We start from the raw sequence: 25,427 nt of genomic DNA on the forward strand, positions 1-25,427 counted from the left end.
ACGAGCTGGATAGCTCTTTCAGGAGCTGGTACAGACAAAGTTGAATGTTCAGTATAGTATAATTTTTGTGATGAATAATAAAAGAATCTGCTACTAATACTAGAGCTTGGAGAATCTAAAATGGATCTTTGCAAACATTTCAGAATATTTTGGTCCGTTGTAAAATCATCTCACTTGTAGAAAAGAAGAATTGCAAACCTCCTCCAACATGGAGGTATCTACATGCTAAGTTTTAGTATATTAATTTTGATCGTCAAATCGAACTAGGCTGAGGGCTATTGAAAGGATTCGAAAAAATGCATAAGTGATAGTTTTTAGTATATAGGCAGTTGTATGGAGCAATATTGTTTGCCAGTGACAGGAAATGTTATCATTATCTTTTGAACTCTCTTTGATATGGTTGGCAACACATTCATAACAAACAAATACTACCCTTCTGAAGAAGTGTCATACTGGATTTGAAATGTTAACTTGCTTACTCATTCTCGTGCGCTCTGCCCCGCACTGACTCTCTCTCTCGTTCTCTCATGCTGTCTCTTGCTCGGGCGCTCTCCATGGATGCTGCTCGACCTGCTGAGCTTTGCCAGCAATTCCGATATCCTTAATCCGCAGTATATTGCTGTTAGTTAAATTATATCCAAGTTTTGATTTAACTTGTTTCTGACTCTTGTGTTTAGACTGAGTTTTAATGAACTTGGAGATTCAGGAGTGAAACTACTGTCTGTAGTTCTGAGGAAGCCAGACTGTAAAATACAAGAACTGGGGTAAGTGAAAGATTATTTGGAATTGTTTACCAAGAACTGGATGCTGGATAAAGTGCACAGTAACCATACATGCAAACCCATGAATTAGGAGCTGGAGTCACCCATTAGGCTCATCAAGCCTGCTCACCATTCAGTAAGAGTATGACTGATCTGTTTGTGCTTTCAACTCCACATTTCAGCCTACCCTCTAATCATCTGTGTCTCCCTAGTCAATCAAGATTCATTTTACCTCTGCCTCAAAAATATTCACTTGTATTTCCTCCAATCCTTCCTGAGGAAGTTTTGTTCCAAAGAATCATGAGCCTCTGACAGAAACAAAATTCCTGACTTCCATCCGAACTGAGAGGCCCCTAATTTTTAATCTGTATGCCTTTTCTCCACAAGGAGGCACATCCTTTTAGCGCACACCTTATCAGTTTCCTCAGGGTATAATATGTTTCAATAAGATCGCCTTTTGTTGTTATAACCTCCCAATGGATATAGGCCCAGCCTTTTATCATAAAGTCAAGTGAACCTTCTGTGAAATGTTTCTGAAGTATTTACATCCTTTCGTTAATAAGAAACCTATTACTTCAGATGTTTTCTCACCAATACAATGTACAAGTGTAGCGTAGTGTTTCTACTTTTATCCATTCCCCTTGTAATAAACAGCGTACCATTTGCCATCTTAGTCACTTGCTGTTCCTACGCCCTACCGTTTTGTGATTTGTGTATCAAGAGACTCTCTAAACTTTTTGTCAGAGTTCTGTAGTTTTTCTCCATTTTAAGTATTTATTCTTCCTGCTGAAGTTCGTGGTTACCCACATTACACTCCATCTGCCAACGTTCTTGCCTTCTTATAAACCTGCCTTTGCAAATTACTTCTGTCTCTTGCCAACTTACTTAGCTACAAATCTCTATTAGTAAACAGCCATGCGTTTGATTCCTACATCTATAAATTATGAATGTAAGTCAAAATCAGTTCATCACATTGTCCCGACCATTAGGCAATGATGCTTAATGCCTACTTTTTGCTGAATCATAAGCAATTCTCTACCCATGCTAATCTACAACAACAATCTGTCATGTCGCGTTTTAACCTTTTTGCCTTGTTTGATATCTTTTGGAAATCTGCGTAGATCCATCTATAGGTTTTGTCTTTATCTGTGCTTAGTTTATTGGAGTCTTTGGAAAAGAGATCAATGATCAACCACATTGCTGTGGGTCTGGAGTCACATGTAGGCTAGGCCAGCACATTTCCTTCCATTTAAGGCCGTTAGTGAATCCCATGACCCCAGAACATTGGCCAGTGACTGGTCCAGTGCCTACACTACTACGCCAATGTCTTCCCCTAAACATAGTCTACCCTTTATAAGATTTGGTTTGTGTGGTGCTGCAAAAGCTCAACAGGTCGGGCAGCATCCGAGAAGTAGGAGAATCAATGTTTCAGGCATAAGCCCTTCAAGAATGAGGCTTGTGGGCTGATGGAGTTGAGAGATAAATGGGAGAGGGATGGGGCAGGAGGGAGGATAGCTGAGAACGTAATAGGTAGATGAAGGTGGAGGAGAAGGTGATTAGGATGGAGCGGAACAATGGGAAAGACGATGGACAGGTCAAGAGGGCGGTACAGAGTTGGAGGCTTGGGACTGGGATAAGGTTGGAGGAAGGGGAAATGAGGAAACTGGTAATCCACATTAATCCTGTGTGGTTGAAGGGTCCTGAGCCAAAAGATGAGTTTTTTTCTCCAGATATCAGGTGGTTAGAGTTTGGCAATGGAGGAGGTCCAGGACCTGCATGTCCTTGGTGGAGTGGGAGGGGGAGTTGAAGTGTTCGGGCTGTGAGGGACTTTGGTGGTTGGTGCGGGTGTCCCAGAGATGTTCTCTGAAATGACCCGCAAGTTGGCGTCCTGTCTTCCCTCCTGTAGAGGAGACCACATCGAGTGCAACAGATATAGCAGATGGCATTAGTGGAGGTGCAGGTCAATTTCTGTCGGATGTGGAATGATCCTTTGGGGCTTTGGATGGAGGGGAGTATGGAGGAGCGGGTGCTCATTTTCTCCTTATAAGATTAGGCCTAAAATTATCACCTCCAGAACAAAGATCATCTCTTTCCATTGTAGCAATATCATCCTTAATTAACAGATCTGCCCTTTCACCTTTCTTAGCTTGCTGTCTTTACAAAATGTCTTGTACCTTTTGAATTATCCGGTCCCAGTCTTTTTCACCTTGCAGTCATTTTTCAGTAATGGTTATCTGATCTTTGTATATTTCAATTTGTGCTGTTTTGTTACTTGTGCTGTGTCAATTCAGATACATTGTTAACAGCATAATGTGATTTCAGTAGATCTGGAGAAGTTACTCTCATTGATGCTATTTTTCTTTTGTCTGCTGCACCATCTCCTTCACGGTCACTGCCCCCAAACACCCTTCTGCCTCCCTCCTTTTCTCTTTAGCTTGGAGGAAAACAGTCTGACAGATGTTTGTGCCGGAGATCTCTCATTTGCACTCAGTATGAACAGGTCACTGAATGTGCTGAATCTGAGTAATAATGAGCTGGGTGATTCTGGAATGAAGTTACTGTGTGTCGCTCTGAGGAACCCTGACTGTACAATACAGAAACTGCAGTAAGTACCAAACTGAGAGACTGTTAGTAATAACTTGTTGTCTGACACTCTATCTATTGTGCCTTTCAATAATAGTGTTATTAACAAGCACTGGGATTTATCCTGATCCACGCTGTCTTTCAATTCCAGATTGGCTGATAATGATCTCTCAGCTTCTTGTGTTGAGGATCTTGTCTCTGTTCTCGCTACAAACCGATCACTGACAAATCTGGACCTGAGTAATAACAAACTGGGAGATTCAGGAGTGAGTCTCCTCTCTGTCCCCTTGGGGAACCCTGACAGTAAAATACAGGAATTGGTGTAAGTACCTAATTGTGATAGATTTGAAGTTCTTGTAACTAGACACTTGTCACTTTTTTTTTATGAATGTACTGAATACACACAACATTGTTATTAATAAATGTAACATAGTGTCACAGATGTATAGCACGGTGGCTCAGTGGTTAGCACTGCTGCCTCACAGCGCCAGGCACCCAGGTTCAATTCCAGCCTTGGGTGACTGTGTGGAGTTTGCACATTCTCCCTGTGTCTGCGTGGGTTTCCTTTGCATACTCTGGTATCCTCCCACAGTTTAAAGGTGTGCAGATCAGTTGAATAGGCTATGCTGGCAGTGTTGGTGGATATGTAGGTTAGGTGAATTAGTCAGGGGAAACGTAGAGTAAGAGGGTAGCAGAATGATTCTGGGTGGCTTCCTCTTTGGAGGGTCAGTGTGGACTTGTTGAGCCAAATGGCATGTTACCACACTGTAGGGATTCTATGATTTTTCTGAAAAGAGACCCTTCAGTCCAACCCACTCATGCTGATCGGATATCCTAAGCTAATCTCGTCCCATTTTCCAGCACTTGGCCCATATCCCTTTAAATCCTTGCTATTCACGTACCCATCCAAATGCATTTTAAATGTCATAATTGTACCAGCCTCCACCGCTTCCTCTGGCAACTCCTTCCATGCACACACCACCGTCTGCATGAAAAGGTTGCCCCTTTTAAGTCTTCCCCCACCTCACCCTAAACCTATGCTGTCCAGCTCTGGGCTCCCCCACCCCAGAGGAAAAGATTTTGTCTATTTATCCTGTCCATGCCCTCCTTGATTTTATAAACCTCTGTAAGGTCACCCTTTAACTTCTAAAGCTCTAGGGAAAACGGCCTCAACCTATTTAGCCTCTCCATATCGCTCAAATCCTTCATCCCTGGCAACATCCTTGTAAATAGTTTCTGAACCCTTTCAAGTTTCATAATGCCTTCATCCTCCCTCTGGGGAGGGAGACCAGAATTGCGCACCGTTTTCCAAAGTTTACCTAACTACTATCCTGGGTAAAATGGAGTACGGCAGATGCTGGAGATTAGAGCCAAGAGTGTGGTGCCGGAAAAGCACAACAGGTCAGTCAGCATCCAAGGAGCAGGAAAATCAATGTTTCGGGCAAAAGCACTTCATCAGGAAGGGCTTCCTGATGAAGTGCTTTTGCCGGAAACATCGATTTTCCTACTCCTCAGATGCTGCTCGACCTGCTGTGCTTTTCCAGCACCACACTCTTAACTAATGTCCTGTATAGCCGCAATATCACCTCCCAACTCCTGTACTCGATGCTCGAACCAATAAAGGAAAGCATACCAAACACCCTCTTCTCTATCTGAGCTAGCTGCAACTCCACTTTCGAGGAACAGTGAACCTGCATTCCAAGATCTTTGTTCAACAACATTCCTTAGGACCTCTTTACCCACAAGTCCTGCCCTGAATTGCCTTTCCAAAATGCAGCACTTCACATCAGTAATTGTTTTGATTCTTGCTATGTTGTTGGTAGTATAATGCATATCCTTAATAAGAAGGATCAGTAGCAGTGATATTAATAAGCTTTGGGATGCTCATTTACACGATCTGTCGTTCTGCTTGCCAGGCTGAAAGAAGTTGGTCTCACATCGGCTTGTGCTGCAGATCTGGCTTCAGCGCTCTGTGCAAGCCCGGCACTGACCATTCTAAACCTGGGTTATAATAAACTAGAGGATTCAGGAGTAAAAGCACTGTGTGAAGCTCTAGCCAATCCCAACTGTCAAGTACAGAAATTGTGGTAAGTACCAATCTGAGATTGAGAAACAAACCATTATTTTTATTATCAGTTGGAGTGCTCACAATAAGCACTATGCAATGGTCAAAAACAGCGTGATTACTGTTAATGCTGGCTATAATGTTACCAGTAGTTGTGTTCATAATTAGCACTTTGAGAGCCATGTTTTATTTCTTATTCCAACATTGAGATTAAACTAGAGCATAGAATGTCTAGTCTCAGTACCTTAGAAATTACTGTTGCAGAGACAGCACGTTAAGTGACTGTCTCCAAGATTCCCAGTTAAATAAAGTTATGGAGTCATACAGCATAGAAACAGACCCTTCGGTCCAACCAGTCCATGCTGAGCATAATCCCAAACTGAACTTGTCCCATCTGCTTGCATTTGGCCCATATCCCTCCAAACCTTGCCTATTCATCTACTCTTACAACATTTGAAAGACATTTAGATTTTTACCCACATCCACCACTTCCTCATTCCACATGTGAACCACCTGTGTAAAAAAAGAAAAAAAATGTCCTTTGCCTTTTTTTACAATCTCTCTCCTCTCAAGTTAAAGATGTGCCTCCTAGTCTTAGCATCTCCCATCCTAGGGAAAAGGCAGCTACCATTAACTCTTTCTGCACCCCACAATACTTTATAAATTTCTGTAAGGTCACCTTTCAACCTTTTCGTCTTCGTTCTTTGAATGAAAAACAATGAAATTATAGTGCAGAAACAAGCCCTTCGGCCCTCCAAGCCTGTGCCAATCCAGATCCTCGATGTAAAAAGACCAAAACAACCACCTATAGCTGGCAAGATCCTAGTAATTCTCTTCTGAACCCCTCTCCAGGTTAATAATATCCTTTCCTGTAACTGCGTGACCAGAACTGGACACAATCTTCCAGAAGAGGCCTCACCAGTGTACTGTATGCTCTCAACATGATTTCTGAACTCCTATCTTCAAAAGACTGAGCAATGAAGGCAAGCGTGCCCAAATGCCTTACGCAAACTTCAGAGAATTATGTACCTGAATCCCACAGTCCCCCTGTTCTACAGCACTATCCCAAGGCCTTACCATTATCTGTATAAGCCCTACCTTTGTTGTATCAAGATGCAATAGCTCGCATTTAGCCAGCTTGAACTCCATCTGCCATTTTACTGCCCTTTGACCCATTTGATTAAGATTCCTTTGTAATTATAGAAAACCTTCTTTAGTGTCTATTATGCCACCAATTTTGGTGTAATCGGCAAACTTGCTAACCATGCCTTCTACACACACACATCCTAATCATTGTGATAAGCAAAAGGGGACCCAGAACCAATCCCTGCGGTGTACTGCTGGTGACAGGCCTCCAGTCTTAAAAGCAACCCTCTGTCATCTCTCTGTCTCCTGCCGTTAAGCTAATTATGTATCTGGTTGACGTATTTAAGGTATTTGGGCAATTAAAGTTACAGGATCAACAGTAGGTCCTCCTGTATTGACACAGACAACTCCACCATCAGAAATGAAACAGCAGGCAGCCCTTATGTAGGGCAATTCCTTTACAGGGAAACCAGTGTCAGCAGCATTTCTGATGTCTCAAAGACGGTGGATAGTTTTGAGAGAGTTGCCAGAAACTGATGTGTGCAGGCTCACAACCCTTCCCCCATTCGGAACTCCTGGAATCCATCTGCTGGCGGAAACATTCCATTCCGCTCCGGAAGAGGTGCATCGATAGATCCTTGAAAATGTTTGATTTCACGTTGCTCTGTGAACAAATATTGGTCGCCACCTCTAACCAGTCGAAATGTGTGGTGCTGGAAAAGCACTGCCAGTCAGGCGGCGTCCGAGCAGCTGGCAAATTGACGGTTTGAGCATGAGCTCTTCATCAGGACTGAACTAATTCCAAATGAAGAGCTCATGCCGAAAACATCGCTTCACCTGCTCCTCAGATGCTACCTGACTTGGCTGGGCTTTTCGACTCTGATCTCCAGTATCTGCAGTCCTCACTTTCTCCTTTTTCAGCTCTAACCCAGTCACGTCCAGAATGGCCCAGAGATGAGTCCATCATGGCACACTGGCCAGTAGCTTGAATTCACTGGCCCATCCTTCTCTGCTCCTGCGCTGTCACCGCCCCACACTTCATCTCCAAATGTGCTCTGTACAACAGTAATAGTTTCATTGCTGGGAGAATTATGAATGTCTTTTTGCATTTTATATATACCCTTACCACTGTCTATCTGGTCTACAGGCTCTGTGAGAATGGGATCTCAAATGCAAGCATGGAGTATCTCCCCTCCGCTCTCAGTTCAAACTGTTCCTTGATCGAGTTGGACCTGGGCCACAATAAATTGCGTGATTCAGGCGTGAAGCTTCTGTCTGCAGCTCTGGGGAATGCAAAATGCAAAATTCAAAAACTGCGGTAAGCGCCATGACTCTGTTTAACTGTTTTCACTAACTGGTATTTGTCACAGCTCGCAATCGGTCACAGTTGAATTTGGAGTGTCCCTGTGATGGACCCGTGATAGCATTAATGCTGAAGAGTCAGAAGGCTGTGGGTTCAATGTCTATCCAGATAGCTCAGCTCAAAAACTCAAGGCTGACACTCTATGCAGTGTTGAGCGGCTGATGTTCAAGAAGCACCTTTTTAAACTGACAACCTGTATGTTCCCCCTGGTGAACGTAAATGGTGTTATGGCATTCTGTTTTGAAGAGGTGCAGGTGAGTTACCACACAATATTAAAATCAAAGTGCGCTTCACCTGAACAAATGAGACAATGACCAGCGTCTGCTGAAATATTTGTGGCCTCAAATACATCAAGCGTGTTGTTTTCCAAGAGACAGGAACCTCCACAGAAGTGGCTGGGAGGGGAATTGATCAAACGACTGCTGTTAATTTTGCATGTTTTAGTGTCATGTCACTTCACAGGAGCTTTGGAAAATCAAGTGACACAGAACTGAATTATGTCCAGTGATCAAAAGCTTGGTCCAAGTTTGTTATCACCAAAAATAGTAGAGCTGGAGGAGATTACAGTGAAACAGGGGGGGTAAGACCGTGATGGGAACTAATACTGAAAAGTCTTTAAATCGGGGTATTGTTTAACCAGGAGCCAATGGAGGTCAATAAGCTCAACAGCACTCAAAATACAGAGGTTTGGATGGAGGATTCTCACCAAAAGTGGGAAGATTGACCAGGGAAATTTACTCCATGTAGCCACCCAATCAGAAACCTCACCCTGTCCCTGGAAGAGTCACAACCACAGACTGAATCATAGAATCCCTCCGGTTTGGAAGCAGGCCATTCAGCCCATCGAGTCTTCACTGACCCACCAAAGAGTATCCCACCCATTTCCACAACCCGACCCTGTAACCCTGCATTTCCCATGGCTCATCCACCGAGCCTGGACACTGTGGGCAATTTAGTGTGGCCAGTCGACCTAACCTGCACAGCCTTGGACTGTTGGAGGAAACTGGAGCACCTGGGAGAAACCCATTGCAAACCATAGGGAGTATGTGCAGAATTTGCTGGTGGAATCAAATCTGAGTCCCTGGCGCTGTGAGGCAGCATTGCTAACCACTCAGCTGCCGTGCTGACCGTTTCACTAACGTGTTGCAAATACGGCCGTGAAGTAGCATCTGACAGAGAGCAGCAAGCAGGGCAGTGACAGTAGTGAGTAAGGCTACTGAGCCAAGAGTAGGGCTGGAGCGAGCGGGCTGGAAGTTTTTGAAGGCTGGGGCAAACACATTTGAATAGCCCTCTGTTGGAAAGAATTCAAAGATTCGCAACCTTCAAGATATTTAGATTTGGTAAACAAATTGTCAGTCAACAATAATACACAGTAAAAGTAAGATGGTAATTGTGGAGAAGGAAACCCAAGTAGGAACTGATGAGTCGCTGACAAAATGCCTCACTGCAATGGAGAGGTTTGCTAATGATTAATTCAGTGATATGTGTGTGAATATAAACACAACAGGTATGATGACAAGGCTTTCAGCTGCTATTTAGCAATGGGATGTCTGAAAGAAGCTATGCAGTAATATACAACATGGTTCGTCACATTTTGGCAGATCAACCAAACTGTCAATTATCGGTTGCCCAAAAGTGGGTCGGATGTGCTCTGAATCAGCGCGATAGGATTAATTTGCAGAGCGAGGATATTAAAGAATGGAGAAGCCCAGAGAAGGAGAGATGTTAAACTTAAAAGGGCTCAGAAAAGATTTTAGCTGGGATTGGAGAATTTGAGCTGTAGCGAGAGGCTAAATAGGCTGGAGCTATTTTCCCTGGAGCAGCAGAGTTGTGAACTTTTTTAGAGGTTTATAAAATCATGGGGATGTGGATGGCCAATTTCTTCCCCCCCCCCCCCCCCCCCCTCCCCCCAGGGTAGTAGAGTCCGTAATTAGAGGTTTTATGGTGAGAGGGGAAAGATTTAAAAGGGATCTGTGGGGCAACCTTTTTCCGACAGAGGGTGATATGTGTATAAAACGAGCTGCCATAGAAAGGAGTGGAGGCTGTTATTATCACACTGTTTTAAAAGGCATCCAGATGGTACATGCATAGAAAGGGTTGAAAGGGATATGGGCCAAATGCTGGGAAATGGTACCAAATGAATTTATGGTGACGTGTATGGGTTTGACTGAAGCATGCTGTACAAATGAGAAAAAGTACAGCTTGGGAACAAACTGTTTCGGTATATGCTTCAAGGTGGTTTGGTATTGATTACAAATTTCTGCAGATGTTATAGAAAATGCCAAGGTACAAGTTACCCCTCTCTTTAATTGTTGCACAGCTGTGAGGATCAAACTGTCACAACTGGGGAGATATTGCCTATTGGTATTACAAGACTAATTATCTAGAGAGATAGGGGACCTGGGTCCAATTGGTGCCGTGGCAAATGGTGGACCTTAAATTGAGTGAAAATCTGAAACTTAGAGTCTAATGATGACTAAGAAACCACAATTATAAACTGATTTTCCTAGTTGCCTTCAGTTCTGAGGAAGGGTCATTTGACTCAAAGCATTTAACTCTGATTTCTCTCAACAGATGATGCCAGACCTGCTGAGCTTCTCCAGCATTTGTTTTGTTTTTGTTTCTGGTTTACGGCATCCGCAATCCTTTTCAGTTTTTAGGAAACCGTTATTGTTGGTGAACCAGATAGGGTTTTTCTGACTGTCCTTTTTGGGAAGAAAACAGTTGTTCTCATCTGGTCTGGCCTATGTGTGTATCTCAACCCACAGCAATGTAGTTTGCTCTTAACTGCCCTCTCGGCAATTTTAGATTTAGATTAGATTACTTACAGTATGGAAACAGGCCCTTCGGCCCAACAAGTCCACACCGCCCCCGCCAAAGCGCAACCCACCCATACATCTACCCCTTACCTAACACTACGGGCAATTTAGCATGGCCAATTCACAATTTGGTATGAGCATCAAATTCTGGCCCGTCCAGTGACCCTTATTGCTTGAATGCAAAAACAAATTAGCAGTTTGTCTCTTGATGGAGGCATTAGTTCTTTATTGTCAATTGATCCCAAAGGACGGCAACTAAAAGGGAGTTAAGTCAAATGATCAACTGAAGAGCTATTGAAGGGAGCAAGGTAACTATTATAAGTGAAGTGGGAAAGTCCACTGGAAAATGGAGATTCACACGGATGATCCCTGGAATGGTAGGTCTAACATATGAGGAACGGCTGAGGATCCTGGGATTGTATTCATTGGAGTTTAGAAGATTTAAGGGGAGATCTAATAGAAACTTACAAGATAACACATGGCTTGGAGAGGGTGGACACGAGGAAATTGTTTCCGTTAGGCGAGGAGACTAGGACCAGTGGACACAGCCTTAGAATTAGAGGGGGTCAATTCAGAACAGAAATGCGGAGACATTTCTTCAGCCAGAGAGTGGTGGGCCTGTGGAGTTCATTGCCACAGTGCAGTGGAGGCTGGGACGCTAAATGTCTTCAAGGCAGAAATTGATAAATTCTTGATGTCACAAGGAATTAAGGGCTACCGGGAGAATGCGTGTAAGTGGAGTTGAAATGCCCATCAGCCATGATTGAATGGCGGAGTGGACTCGATGGGCTGAATGGCCTTACTTCCGCTCCTATGTCTTATGGTCTTAAAATATGAAAACTGGATGCATGTATGGATGAGAGGCAGTAGGTTGGGCTTGTGAATTGGGAATATAATGTGGAAGTAAGAGTGTGCATCCAAGTGATCTCTTGAAAGAGATCTGTTGAAATAAATCCTATCAATAGGTAGAGAAGGTCAACCAGTTCTATTCTAGAAAGGCAGAGGCCATAGCTTAACAAGGACAAGAAGTATAGGAGAAACCTGAAAAAGCAGCAGCAGCAGCAGAAGTCCACATGATCGGGAAGTCTTAGCAGCAATGTACTGAGTAGAGTAGAAGTTAAGGATGTGAAGGAATATATAGTTGGAGAGAATTTGGAGGTGACTTTGAGGAGCACTATCTGATCACATCTGTGGGCATGTACAAAAAAGGTGTCTCCTGATGGGGTTCAGAAAAATAAAGCAAGGCTTTTGATATAAAGGTAGATTCACCAACAGCAAGGAAAAATAATTTTGAAAATTGTTCTTTGTTTCGTCAGCCATAAATGCTTGAGTGTCAGAGATTCCAGAAGATTTGGAGAGTGGCTAATGTGGTCCATCATTTAAGAAAGGTGGGAAGAAATCCCAGGGAACTGTAGACCAGTGAGGTTGATGTCAGTGATGGCTAAGTTGTTGGATCCTGAGGGACAGGATTTACATGCATTTGGAAAGGTAAGACCTGATTAGGGATAGTCAACGTGGCTTTGTGTGTGGGAGATAAGGTCTCACTAAATTGTTTGAGTTTTTGAAGAGGTGACAAAGGAGCTTGATAAAGGTAGACACCACCGACCATATAATGGCTTGTGAGCAAGCCATTTGACAAGATTCCATGTGGTAGACAGGATTAGATCATGTTGAATACAGAATGCACTAGCCAACTGGATACAAAATTAATTTGAAAGTAGATGGAGGGTGATGGTAGATCATAGTCTTTTGGACTGATTTGGTTGTTTTTTGTGATGAGTACTTTACTACGAGAATTGAATAAAGAACAAAGATCATTACAGAACAGGAACAGGCCTTTCAGCCCTCCAAGCCTGCGCTGATCCAGATCCTCCATCTAAACCTGTTACTTAGTTATTTTCTAAGGATTTGAATCCCTCTGCTCCATGGCTGTTCATGTATCTGTCTGGATACATCTTAAATGATGCTAATGTGCCCAGCTCTACCACCTCCACGAGCAATGCATTCCAGGCACCCACCACCCTCTACGTAAAGAACCTTCTACACATATATCCCTTAAACATTTCCCCTCTCTCACCTTGAACTTGATTCCTAGTGATGAAGTCCCCCATTCTGCAGGGGGAAAAAGCTTCTTGCTATCCACCCTGTCTATACCTCTCATAAGTTTGTAGACCTCAATCAAGCCCCCCCCCCCGCAACCTCTATGTTTCGAATGAAAATAATCCTAATCTACTCCAGCTCTTTGTAGCTCGCACCCTCCATAACAGGCAATATCCTGGTGAACCTCCTGCACCCTCTGCAAAGCATCCACATCCTTTTGGTAATTTGGCAACCGTAACTGTGTGCAGTATTTCTAATGTGGCTGAACCAAAGTCCTGTATAACTATAACATGACCTTTTGTACTTGATATCCCATCCACTGAAGGAAGGCATGCCATATGCCTCCTTGACCACTATTGACCTGTGTTGCCACCTTCAGGGTACAATGGGCATGAACACTCAGGTCTCTCTGTACATAGGGCTTTTATATTTACTGTATAGTTTGCTATTGAATTTGGATTTTCCAAAATGCATCACCACGCATTTGCCCGGATTGAACTCTGCCATTTCTCTGCCCAGTTCTCCAATCTGTCTGTATTCTCTGACAGTCCTCTTCACGATCTGCTACTCCACCAATCTTAGTGTCATCTGCAAACTTGCTAATCAGGTGCTGGGTCCATTGCCTTTTGTCATTTATACAAATGATTTGGATATGAGTTTTGGAGGTTTGGTTAGTAAGTTTGCAAATAGCACCAAAATAGGTGGTGTAGTAAACAGTGAAGAATGTTATCTAAGAATACATGAGTCAATGGGCAGAGGGGTAGCAGATGGAGTTTAGCTCAGATAAATGTGAGGTATTGCATTTGTTAAGGCAAATCAGAGCATGACAATGGTAGGATTTTGGAGAGTGTTACTGAACAGAGATCTCTGGGTACAGGTTCATAGTTCCTTGAAGGTAGAGTTAGAGTTGGACAAGATAGTGAAGAAGACATTTGGAACACTTGCTTTTATTGGGCAGTACCTTAAGTATGTTATGAAGTTAAAGGTGTGCACTGTCCCTTTTAGAGAGAGTAAAAGCTGGCAAACACCAGTCATGTCAGTGTGTACCAGAAAATTAAAAGATGTAACATTTTTGGCAGTAACCTAAGTACCTCGTTGGTTCAATTCAAAATGCTGCGAAAACAATCAGTTAAAACTGTGCCCTAAGATACAAAAACCCAGTTGAATTTGAATGTTACTGCTTGGGCACCATGGAACCAATGAGATGATGCGATGTTTTGGGGTATAAAACGGAGGCATTTTGGACAGTTAGCCAGAGAAAAAGCACCTTCTACCACTGACAGAATGCCTGCAAACTCTCTCTGGCTGAAAAGTACCTTTCTCATATGAAACATCTTTGCAGCAGAATACCCAAGGTGACCCGGGGAGATACACAAACAGGAAGATCCACGCCACTGTCTGGTTTTCTAAAATTGATTTGCTGTAAATTTAATCGGGGCTTTATCGGATCAGTATGTTGTCATACAGTGGGAGGTAGGTAACCAATGTTTAAGAGAACGGAGGTTTAGAGTTATCAAAAGTTGTTGCTTAATGTTCTGTTTTGAACTTAAAGAATGAATTTGATATTTTTTCTTTAGGGGAATTTGTATAGTTCTGTTACTCATATTTTAACAGATTACGAGGCGAGGTGATTTAATTAGCAGAAGGGTTTACTGCCATGTCGCAACAAGTGTAGGAGTTAGGATGTCATGCTGAAGCTATGTGGGATATTTCTTAGGCCACTTTTGGAATATTGCATTCAGTTCTGGTCTCCCTGCAAGAGGGAAAGCACCATAAATATTTTCAAGGATTGAAGGCTTTGAGCTACAGGGAGAGGCTGAATAGGGTGTGCGTTTCTTTTTCCCTGGAGCATTGGGGACAGAGGGTTGATCTTCTAAAGTTTTAGAAAATCAAGAGGGGCATGGATAGGTTGAATAGCCGAGGTGTTCGCAAGATAGGGGAGTCAAAAACCAGAAAAAATAGGTTTGAGGTGAGAGGGGAAAGATTTAAAAAGGGACCTGACGGTTAACGTTTTCACACAGAAGGTGATACATGTCTGGAACAAACTGCCAGAGGAGCTGGTGGAGGCAAGTAAATCGGAAAGTTTGAAAGACATCTGGATGGTACATGAATAGGAGGAGTTGAGGGATTTGGGCCAGCTCGCCAGCATCTTTTTCAAAACTACAGTACCAATTGCCAGTCTTTACGTTCCGAGTTTACATTTTATTGTGTGTACCTCTTCCCAAAAGTGACATGATGAATATAGCATGAATCAGTGTTCCTACTGAACGCTTTTTGGAAATGTTTCCCATATTTTTGCGAGGGGAAAGTAGATGCTGCGGAGTCAAAGTCGCAAAAAGTGTCACGCTGGAAAAGTGCAGCAGGTTAGGCACCATCCAAGGAGCAGGAATGTCAACGTTTCAGGCATTTGCCATTCGTCAGGAATGACTGCCCCTCATGGTACCAGTAAAACAGGATGGAGACTGCTGTTAACTGAAGACAATCCAGTTTTACTAAGATGGATCTGAGAAGTACAAAATCTGGTTTAATATCCAGGGGAGGACACTCTCTCAAACTAATCTCCCTGCAGAAATATTCTGACCTATGGTTATACAATATTGGGTGGCATGGTGGCTCAGTGGTTAGCACTGCTGCCTCAGTGCCAGGGACCCAGGTTCGATTCCGACCTAGGGCGACTGTCTGTATAGAATTTGCACATTCTCCCTGTGTCTGCATGGGTTTCCTCTGGTTTCCTCCCACAATTCAAAGATGTGCAGGTCAGGTAAAGTGGCCGTGCTAAAGTTGTCCAGTGTTAGGTGCATTAGTTGGGGTAAACATAGGTTAGGGGAGCATGTCTGAGTGGGTTACTCTTCAGAGGGTCAGTGTGGACTTGTTGGGCCAAATGGCCTGTTTCCATGCTGTAAAGAATCTAATCTATACTGAGTACAGTTGTAATGTAACTTACTTTCTTCATTTCTCAGTTTGTAACTAAGCATTGTACCTAGGTAACTTTGTACCTAAGATGGCACTGTAAGCACCAACTTATAAACTTTTCACAGTATTCATTTCAGTACATGTGACAATAAATCGAATTAAAATCAGAGTAAGAGTGTTATACAGCCCAAAAACACAAACCCTTTGATCCAAATAGCCCGTGTCGACCAAATATCCTAATTAGATCTAGCCCATTTGCCAACATTTGGCCCATATCCCTCTAAACTCTTCCTAATCATGTACCATCCAGATGTCTTTCAAACTTTCCGATTTACTTGCCTCCACCAGCTCCTCTGGCAGTTTGTTCCAGACATGTACCACCTTCTGTGTGAAAACGTTAACCGTCAGGTCCCTTTTTAAATCTTTCCCCTCTCACCTCAAACCTATTTTTTCTGGTTTTTGACTCCCCTATCTTGCGAAGACCTCTGCTATTCACCCTATCCATGCCCCTCTTGATTTTCTAAAACTTTAGAAGATCAACCCTCTGTCCCCAATGCTCCAGGGAAAAAGAAACGCACACCCTATTCAGCCTCTCCCTGTAGCTCAAAGCCTTCAATCCTTGAAAGGATTCAGAAAATATTTATGGTGCTTTCCCTATAGCAGGGAGACCAGAACTGAATGCAATATTCGAAAAGTGGCCTAAGAAATATCCCACATAGCTTCAGCATGACATCCTAACTCCTTCACTTGTTGCGACATGGCAGTAAACCCTTCTGCTAATTCAATCACCTCACCTCGTAATCTGTTAAAATAGGAGTAACAGAACTATACAAATTCCACTATTTAAAGAAAAAATATCAAATTCATTCTTTAAATTCAAAACAGAACATTAAGCAACAACTTTTGATAACTCTAAACCTCCGTTCTCTTAAACATTAGTTACCTACCTCCCACTGTACGACAACATACTGACCCGATAAAGCCCCGATTAAATTTACAGCAAATCAATTTTAGAAAACCAGACAGTGGCGTGGATCTTCCTGTTTGTATATCTCCCCGGGTCACCTTGGGTATTCTGCTGCAAAGATGTTTCATATGAGAAAGGTACTTTTCAGCCAGAGAGAGTTTGCGGGCAGTCTGTCAGTGATAGAAGGTGCTTTTTCTCTGGCTAACTGTCCAAAATGCCTCCGTTTTATGCCCCAAAACATCGCGTCATCTCATTACTGCCCAAGCAGTAACATTCAAATTCAACTGGGTTTTAGTATCTTATGGCACAGTTTTAACTGATTGGTTCAATTCAAAATGCTGCCAAAACAACAAGGTACTTAGGTTACTGCCAAAAATGTTACATCTTTTAATTTTCTGGTACACACTGACATGACTGGTGCTTGCCAGCTTTCACTCTCCCTCTAAGGTACAATCTCCAAATTGAAATGGTTAGGTAGCAGCAGTTAGCTATCTTACTGTTTTGCAGAGAATTCATTGGACATACTGCATGTTCGACTATTCCATGTAGTACATCCTACTTTCTTGCTCGTTCATCTGGTTCCCTCTTAACAACAATTGTCATTTGTGGAAATTGCTTTGGTGCAATGGTGATTACATGTCAAAAGTACTTCAAAGATGGCAACGTATTTAAATTTGTCTCTGAATCGTGACAAGTGGGCAAGTCTTTTAGTACAGTTACTAATCAAAAACTATATTATAGTATCAGTCGCAGTAATATTAATAAAACTTTGTTCCAGACCCTGATTTCTGTTCCTTGTGTGTCTGATCCGTAGGCTGGATGATAACCGTCTCTCGGATTCTTGTGCTGAAGATCTTGCCTCAGCCCTTAGTTCAAACCGGACACTGACACGGCTGAATCTGGAATGCAACTCCTTCACTGATCGATCAGTCCCAGCACTCCGCCGAATCATAATGAAGTGCACTGGTCTAGCTTGCATCGAGTGAGTGGTTTATGTTCATGTTTGAATTTAATTGCTAAAATCAAAATCTACATCAGTCACCCCTTTAGCTCATATTTGTCAGTAATTATGATTGAAACAGTAACCTCAATCACCCTGTTGTTGACACTGCTATTAAATCTATTGTATAATCTATTTCATCTCTTTTCAGGCTGTGGGACAACAAGTTCAGTTCAGATGGACAACATCAACTCAAGTCACTCCAGGGTACAAGATCTGGTCTCAATGTGGAGTTGTCAGCCCGTTAATTATCACTTTGGCATGAACTTGTGTTTATCTGATTCTCTATTCCTCACGTATGACCAGGTTGGAAACCTGTTGGCTGTTCCCGACTGGAGCTGAATGGGGATCATCACTCTCTCTGACAGGATGAAGGCCCAGCCAGTGAAATGCAGGGGGCTGGCTCAAAGTAGAGTCAGAGAGTCATGAGGATGTACAACATAGAAACAGACCCTTCAGTCCAACTTGTCTATGCCAGCCAGATATCCTAATCTAATCTGATTTACCAGCACTTGGCCCACATCCTTCTAAACCCTTCCCATTCATATAGCCATCCAGATGCCTTTCAAATGTTGCAGTTGCCCCAGCCTCCTCCACTTCCTCTGGCAGCTCATTCCATATATGCACCAAATTCTATGTGCAAAGGTTGCCCCTTCGGTCCTTTTTTTTTGTTTTAAACGTTTCCCCTCTCACTTTAAGCCTATGCCCCCTAGTTCTGAACCGCCCACCCTGGGGTTTAAAAAAAAACCTTGTCTATTTACCCTGTCCATGCCCATCATTATTTTATAAACCTCGATAAGGTCACTGCTCAGGCTCCGACACTCCAGGGAATATAGCCTCAGCCTATCCCAATCCTCCAACCCTAGCAACATCCTTTTATAATCTCTTCTGAACCCTTTCAAGTTTTGCAACACCCTATAGGAAGGAGACGAGAAATTGCACACGGTATTCCAAAAGTGGCCTGACCAATGTCCTGTATAGCTGTAACATGACCTCCCAACTCCTATGCGCAGTGCTCTGACCAATAAAGGAAAGCAGACCAAAAGCCGCCTTCATTGTACTATCCACATGTGAATCCACTTCCAAGGAACTATGAACCTACACTCCAGTATCTTTTTGTTCAGCAACACTGCCCAGGTTCTTACCATTTAAGTGTATAAGTCCTGCTCTGTTTTGCTTTTCCAAAAATAGCCAATAGGTGCAGGAGTAGGCCATTCTGCCCTTCGAGCCTGCACCGCCATTCAATATGATCATGCCTGATCATTCCTAATCCGTATCCTCTTCCTGCCTTATCTCCATAACCCTTGATTCCACTATCCTTGAGAGCTCTATCCAACTCTTTCTTAAATGAATCCAGAGACTGGGCCTCCACTGCCCTCTGGGCCAGAGCATTCCACACAGTCACCACTCTCTGGGTGAAGAGGTTTCTCCTTGTCTCTGTCCTAAATGGTCCACCCCGTATTTTTAAGTTGTGTCCTCTGGTTCGGCACTCCCCCATCCGCGGAAATATGTTTCCTCCTGCCAGAGTGTCCAATCCTTTCATAATCCTATACGTTTCAATCAGATCCCCTCTCAGTCTTCTAAACTCAAGGGTATACAAGCCCAGTCGCTTCAGTCTTTCCGTGTAAGGCAATCCTGCCATTCCAGGAATTGACCTCACGAACCTACGCTGCACTCCCTCAATAGCCAGAATGTCTTTCCTCAAATTTGGAGACCAGAACTGCACACAATACTCCAGGTGTGGTCTCACCAGGGCCCTGTACAGCTGCAGAAGCACCTCTTTGCTTCTATACTCAATTCCTCTTGTTATGAAGGCCAGCATGCTATTAGCCTTCTTCACGACCTGCTGTACCTGCATGCTTGCCTTCATTGACCGGTGGACAAGAACACCCAGATCTCTCTGAACAGCCCCTTTACCTAATTTGATACCATTGAGGTAGTAATCTGCCTTCCTGTTCTTGCCACCAAAGTGGATAACCAGACATTTATCCACATTGAAACTGCATCTGCCACGCATCTGCCCACTCACCTAACCTGTCCAGGTCACCCTGTAATCTCCTAACATCCTCATCACATTTCACCCTACCACCCCCAGCTTTGTGTCATCAGCAAATTTGCTAATGTTATTGCTGATACCATCTTCTATATCATTTACATATATTGTAAAAAGCTGCGGTCCCAGCACGGATCACTGCGGTACCCCACTGGTCACTGCCTGCCATTCCAAAATGGAGCCGTTAATCACTACCCTTTGTTTCCTATTAGCCAACCAATTCTCTATCCAATCTAGTATTTTTCCCCCAATACCGTGTGCCCTAATTTTACTCACTAACCTCTTGTGTGGGATTTTATCAAAAGCTTTCTGAAAGTCCAGGTACACTACATCCACTGGATCTCCCTCGTCTATCTTCCGAGTTACATCCTCAAAAAATTCCAGAAGATTAGTCAAGCATGATTTCCGCTTCATAAATCCATGCTGACTCTGACCTATCCTGTTACTACTATCCAGATGTGCCATAATTTCATCCTTTATAATAGACTCCAGCATCTTTCCCACCACTCAGGTCAGACTAGTCTATAATTTCCTGCTTTCTCCCGCCCACCCTTCTTAAGAAGTGGCACATTAGCCGCCCTCCAATCCTCAGGAACCGACCCCGATTCTATTGAACTCTGGAAAATAATCACCAGCGCATCCACGATTTCCCGAGCCACCTCCTTCAGTACCCTGGGATGCAGGCCATCAGGTCCCGGAGACTTATCAGCCTTCAGACCTAACAGTGTCTCCAACACCAAATCCTGGCAAATATAAATTCCCTCCAGTTCAGGTTCTTCAGCCACTGTTGCCTCAGGGAGATTGCTTGTGTCTTTCCCAGTGAACACAGATCTGAAGTACCCATTTAATTCCTCTACCATTTCTTTGTTCCCAGTAATATATTCCCCTGTTTCTGTCTTCAAGAGCCCAATTTTTGTCCTAACCATTTTTTGCCTTGGACATACCTAAAAAAGCTTTTACTATCCTCCTTTATATTCTTGGCCAGTTTACCTTCGAACCTCATTTTTTTCTCTGTGTATTTCCTTCTTACTAATCCTCTGTTGTTCTTTAAAAGCTTCCCAGTCCTCAGTTTTCCCACTTATCTTTGCTATGTTATACATTTTCTCTTTTAACTTTATATGTTTCTTTACTTCCCTCGTCAGCCACGGCCGCCCATGTCTCCTCCTGGGATCTTTCTTTCTTTTTTAGGAATGAACTGATCCTGCAACTTCTGCATTATACACAGAAATATCCGCCATTGTTCCTCCACGGTCTTCCCTGTTAAGGTATTGCACCATTGAACTTTGGCCAGTTGCTCCCTCATAGCTCCATATTTCCCTTTATTCAACTGAAATATTGTCACTTCCGATTGAACCAACTCCCCCTCAAATTGCAGATTGAAGCTTATTGTATTATGGTCACTACTTCCCAATGGCTCCTTCTCTTCGAGGTCACTGACCAATTCTGGTTCGTTACACAATACCAGATCCAGAATCGCCTTATCCCTGGTCGGCTCCAGCACCAGCTGCTCTCCAAATCCATCTGAGGCACTCCACAAAGTCTCTCTCTTGAGGTCCAATACCATCTGATTCTCCCAGTCTACCTGCATGTTGAAATCCCCCATAACAACTGTAGTAACATCTTTGCGACAGGCCAATTTCAGCTCCCGATTCAACTTACATCCGACATCCAGACTACTGTTTGGGGGCCTGTAGATGACTCCCATGAGGGTCTTTTTACCCTTAGTGTTTCGAAGCTCTATCCACACTGACTCTACATCCCCTGACTCTAGGTCCCCCCGCGCAAGGGACTGAATATCCTCCCTTACCAACAAGGCCACCCCACCCCCTCTGCCCGTCAGTCTCTCCTTACGATAGCACGTGTAGCCTTGAATATTCATTTCCCAGGCCCTGTCCCCATGAAGCCACGTCTCAGTTATCCCCACAATATCGTATCTGCCAATTTCCAAAAGAGCCTCAAGCTCATCCACCTTGTGTCTAATGCTTCGTGCATTCATATATAGAATTTTTAATTTGTTACTGCTCTCACCCTTCCCCTCAACCCTTATTTCACTCAACTTTACAGCATGATGCCTTTTCCAGTTTTCTGCCTCCTTGATACAGTTGTCTTTCTTGACTTCTCTTGTTCTAACTACCCCTTCAATTTCCTTTTTAAACATCCAGCTTGTCCCCTGCCCCCCCCCCCCCCCCCCCCCCCGCTACTTAGTTTAAATGTAGCGGTGTTGCAGCAGAAAACCTGCCTGCCAGAATGCTGATCCCTGATCTATTAAGGTGCAAGCAGTCTCTCTTGTAGAATTTATGGTTACCATAAAATATACCCCAGTGATCCAAGAACTTGAAACCTTGCTTCCTGCACCAGTTCCCCAACCACACGTTCAAGTCCATTATCTCCCGGTTTCTGGCCACACTAGCCCGAGGAACTGGAAGCAAACTGGAGATAACCACCTTGGACGTCCTGCTTTTTAGCCTTCTTCCTAGTTCTCCGAAGTCTCGCTGTAGAATGTTCCTCCTCTTCTTCCTGACATCATTTGTGCCGACGTGTACCACCACCTCGGGCTCTTCACCCTCGTCCTTGAGGATGTCCTGCACTCTGTCCGCGATGTCTTTCACTCTAGCACCAGGAAGGCAACGCACCATCCTTAAATCCCGTCTGCTGCCACAAAAACCCCGGTCAGTTCCTCTCACGATGGAGTCCCCTATTACCACAGCTCTGTGCGATGTCCGACTTTTCTGCTCTGCTTCTGCGGCAACTTTTGATTGACAAACATGGCCACCTTGCGAACTGGCAGTGTCATCAGACTCTACTGTGTCCAAAAGCTTCAACTTGTTCCTGACAGGTACTTCTCCTGGGGTCTCTTGCACCTGTCTCCTCTCTGCCTTCCTCATCGTCTGCACTCTTCTGCTCTCTTCTGGCATGATTGGTGTAATAACATCACTGAAGGTCTTGTCCAGAAAGATCTCGTTCTCTCAGATGAGCCTAAGGTCTTCGAGTTCTTTCGTCAGTGCTGCAATATGCTCGGTCAATTGCTGAATGTGCGCATGCTTTCCACACATATACGAGCCAGACACACCGGAGTCGTTGACCTGCCACATCAAACACGTAGCGCACTGAACCAGCTGAGCAGTCATGTCTTCACCCTCTTCAACTGTGGCGTAATCTCTTTACTCAACCTCCTTATCAAGATTCCTGAGCTGAAGCCTCACTCTTCGATCTAAACTTCCTTAGACCCTCTTCCTATGGCAAGTCTGTGGACTCTTAATTAAGGTTAGGAGGAGGGAGGGAGGGAGACCCTACTTTGTAGGACCTGGGGTTGAGAACACACCCACTCTAATAACAATCACTTACCTTCCTGACCGGCTTTGCGCTCCGTCTGAACTTCTGCCCAGCTCCCGCCGCTCTCTGCTGCATCGTCTGCTCTCTTCTCGTATGATTGGTGTAATAACCTCGCTGAAGGTCTTGTCCAGAAAGATCTCGTTCTCTCGGATGAGCCTAAGGTCCTCGAGTTCTTTCATCAGCGCTGCAATATGCTCGGTCAATAGCTGAATGTGTTCACACTTTCCACACATACACAAGCCAGACACACCAGAGTCGTTGACCCCTCACATCAAGCACGTAGCGCACTGAACCTGCTTGGCAGTCATGTCTTCACCCTCGTCAACTGTGGTGTAATCACTTCACTCAACCTCCTTGTCAAAGACTCCTGAGCTGAAGCCTCACTCTTCGAGCCAATCTTCCTTAGACCCTCTTTTTGTGGCAAGTCTGTGGACTCTTAATTTAGGTTAGAGGATGAGGGAGGGAGGGAGACCCTATCTTGTAGGACCTGGGGTTTAGAACACACCCACTCTAATAGCAATCACTTACCTTCCCGACCGGCTTTGCGCTCCACCTGAACTTCCGCCCAGCTCCCACCGCTCTCTGCTGCGAAAAGACCAAAATGCAGCACCTCACGGTAGCACACCACTGGTCACAGGCTTCCGGTCGGAAAAGCAACCCTCCCACCATCACCCTTTGTCTTCTACCTTCAAGCCAGTTCTGTATCCAAATGGCTCGTTGTCCCTGTGTTCCATGTCCTCTAAGCTTGCTAACCAGTCTACCATGAGAAACCTTGTCAAAGTCCATATTGATCACATCTACCACTCTGCCTTGGTAATTCCTCTGTTACTGCTGCAAAAAACAGAATCCAGTTAGTAAGACATAACTTCCCACGCACAAAGCCATGCTGACACTCCCTAATCCCTCCTTGCCTTTCCAATTACATGTACATCCTCAGGAGGCCCTCCAAATAACTTGCCCATCACTGAAATCAAGCTAACCTGTCTACAGTTCCCTGGCTTTTCCTTGCCACCTTTCTTAAATAGTGGCACCACGTTAGCCAATCTTCAGTCTTGAAGCACCTCAGCTGTGACTATTGATACAAATATCTCAGCAAGGGGTCCGGTAATCACTTCCCTAGCTTCCCACAGAGTTCAAGGATACACCTGATTAGGTCCTGGTGATCTATCCACCTTTTATGCTTTTTAAGACATCCTGCGCCATCTCCTCTGTAATGTGGACATTTTCACCATCTAATTCCCCACATTGGGTGTATTCTATGTCCTTCTCCACAGTAAACACTGATGCAAAATACTTGTTAAGTATCTTCCCCCATCTCCTGTGGATCCCCACACATGCTGCTTTGCTGTTCTTTGAGGGGCTCTATTCTCTTGTTAGTTGTCCTTTTGTCCTTAATCTATTTATGAAATCCTTTTGGAATATCCTGAACTCTATTTACCAAAGCTACCTTGTGTCCCCTTTTGGCCCTCCTGATTTTCCTCCAGTCTACTCCTGCTGTCAAAATTGGACTTCCTCCAATTTCGAACTTCAACTTTTAGATCCGGTCTATCCTTTTCCATCTCTATTTTAAAACTAAGAAATTTATGGTCCCTAAAATTGGAGTTGGTGTTCAATTACATAATGCATTTTTCATGATTCATTAGATTTGCTGACTTGGTGTCTTTTGTTTTAGGTTTCATTTTAAATTTTGTGCAACAGTTTTGTGTTCATTTGTGTTAATCCAGTACAATCACTTTTTTTTTCATCATTTTTGGAGTAAACTTGCATTAATTTGTACAAAAGTCTTGTGTTTGTGTCTTAAAAGTGTGTTGTGGCTGTTGCCAGTTTTGAAACTGTAGTTTTGTCTGTGTGTATTCCAAGTCTGGGCCCAGTGGGGGTGAGGCAAGAACAAGAACAAACTGAGACAGTCCTGGGCTAAGCCATTGACCTGTTGCTTTCTCCCAAACCCTCCTCTCATCTATCAACGATGATGGTTGGTGTGTTCCACGTAGAGGGAGCCAGGAGCTGATTTGCATGAATTGGGATACAAAGACCAAAGGGATGGACAGCACAGGAACAGGCCCTTCAGCATTCCACGCCTGTGACATTCGTCATGCCCGAACTATAAACTAAAGTACAAACCCTCTGCCCTTATTTGGTCTGTATCCCACTATTCCCTCCCTATTCATGTCACCACCCAGATGCCACTTAAATGTTGCCACTGTCTTTGGTTCCACCACCTGTTCTGGCAGTGTGTTCCAGGTGCCTACCACACTCTGCAAAACTTTCCCCCTCGCACCTTGAACCTGGGCCCCCTCGAGTTGAAACTTTCTCCCGAGGAACGGCATCTGCCATTTCTGTGCCAGCTCTGGGAGGAGATGGACTTTGAGTGACGAACCCCAGTT

General features: G+C 43.9%; 1 protein-coding gene across 5 annotated transcripts in view; it reads left to right on the forward strand.

Annotated features, from left to right (window-relative positions):
- LOC140459809 (NACHT, LRR and PYD domains-containing protein 3-like) overlaps window positions 1–24,824 on the forward strand; it is a 73,474-nt gene extending 48,650 nt beyond the window's left edge. For all 5 annotated transcript variants that reach the window (XM_072554340.1, XM_072554344.1, XM_072554339.1 and 2 more), the window contains 7 exons: window positions 678–764; window positions 3,196–3,366; window positions 3,496–3,666; window positions 5,261–5,431; window positions 7,643–7,813; window positions 17,472–17,639; window positions 17,809–24,824. In XM_072554340.1, coding sequence (XP_072410441.1) covers window positions 678–764; window positions 3,196–3,366; window positions 3,496–3,666; window positions 5,261–5,431; window positions 7,643–7,813; window positions 17,472–17,639; window positions 17,809–17,905 — 1,036 coding nt within the window. In that variant the 3' untranslated portion in view covers window positions 17,906–24,824. The remainder of the gene's footprint in view (window positions 1–677; window positions 765–3,195; window positions 3,367–3,495; window positions 3,667–5,260; window positions 5,432–7,642; window positions 7,814–17,471; window positions 17,640–17,808) is intronic.
- Window positions 24,825–25,427: the final 603 nt, after the last annotated feature.

Source organism: Chiloscyllium punctatum, chromosome 35, assembly GCF_047496795.1.
Source record: "Chiloscyllium punctatum isolate Juve2018m chromosome 35, sChiPun1.3, whole genome shotgun sequence".
Classification (NCBI taxonomy): Eukaryota; Metazoa; Chordata; class Chondrichthyes; order Orectolobiformes; family Hemiscylliidae; genus Chiloscyllium; species Chiloscyllium punctatum.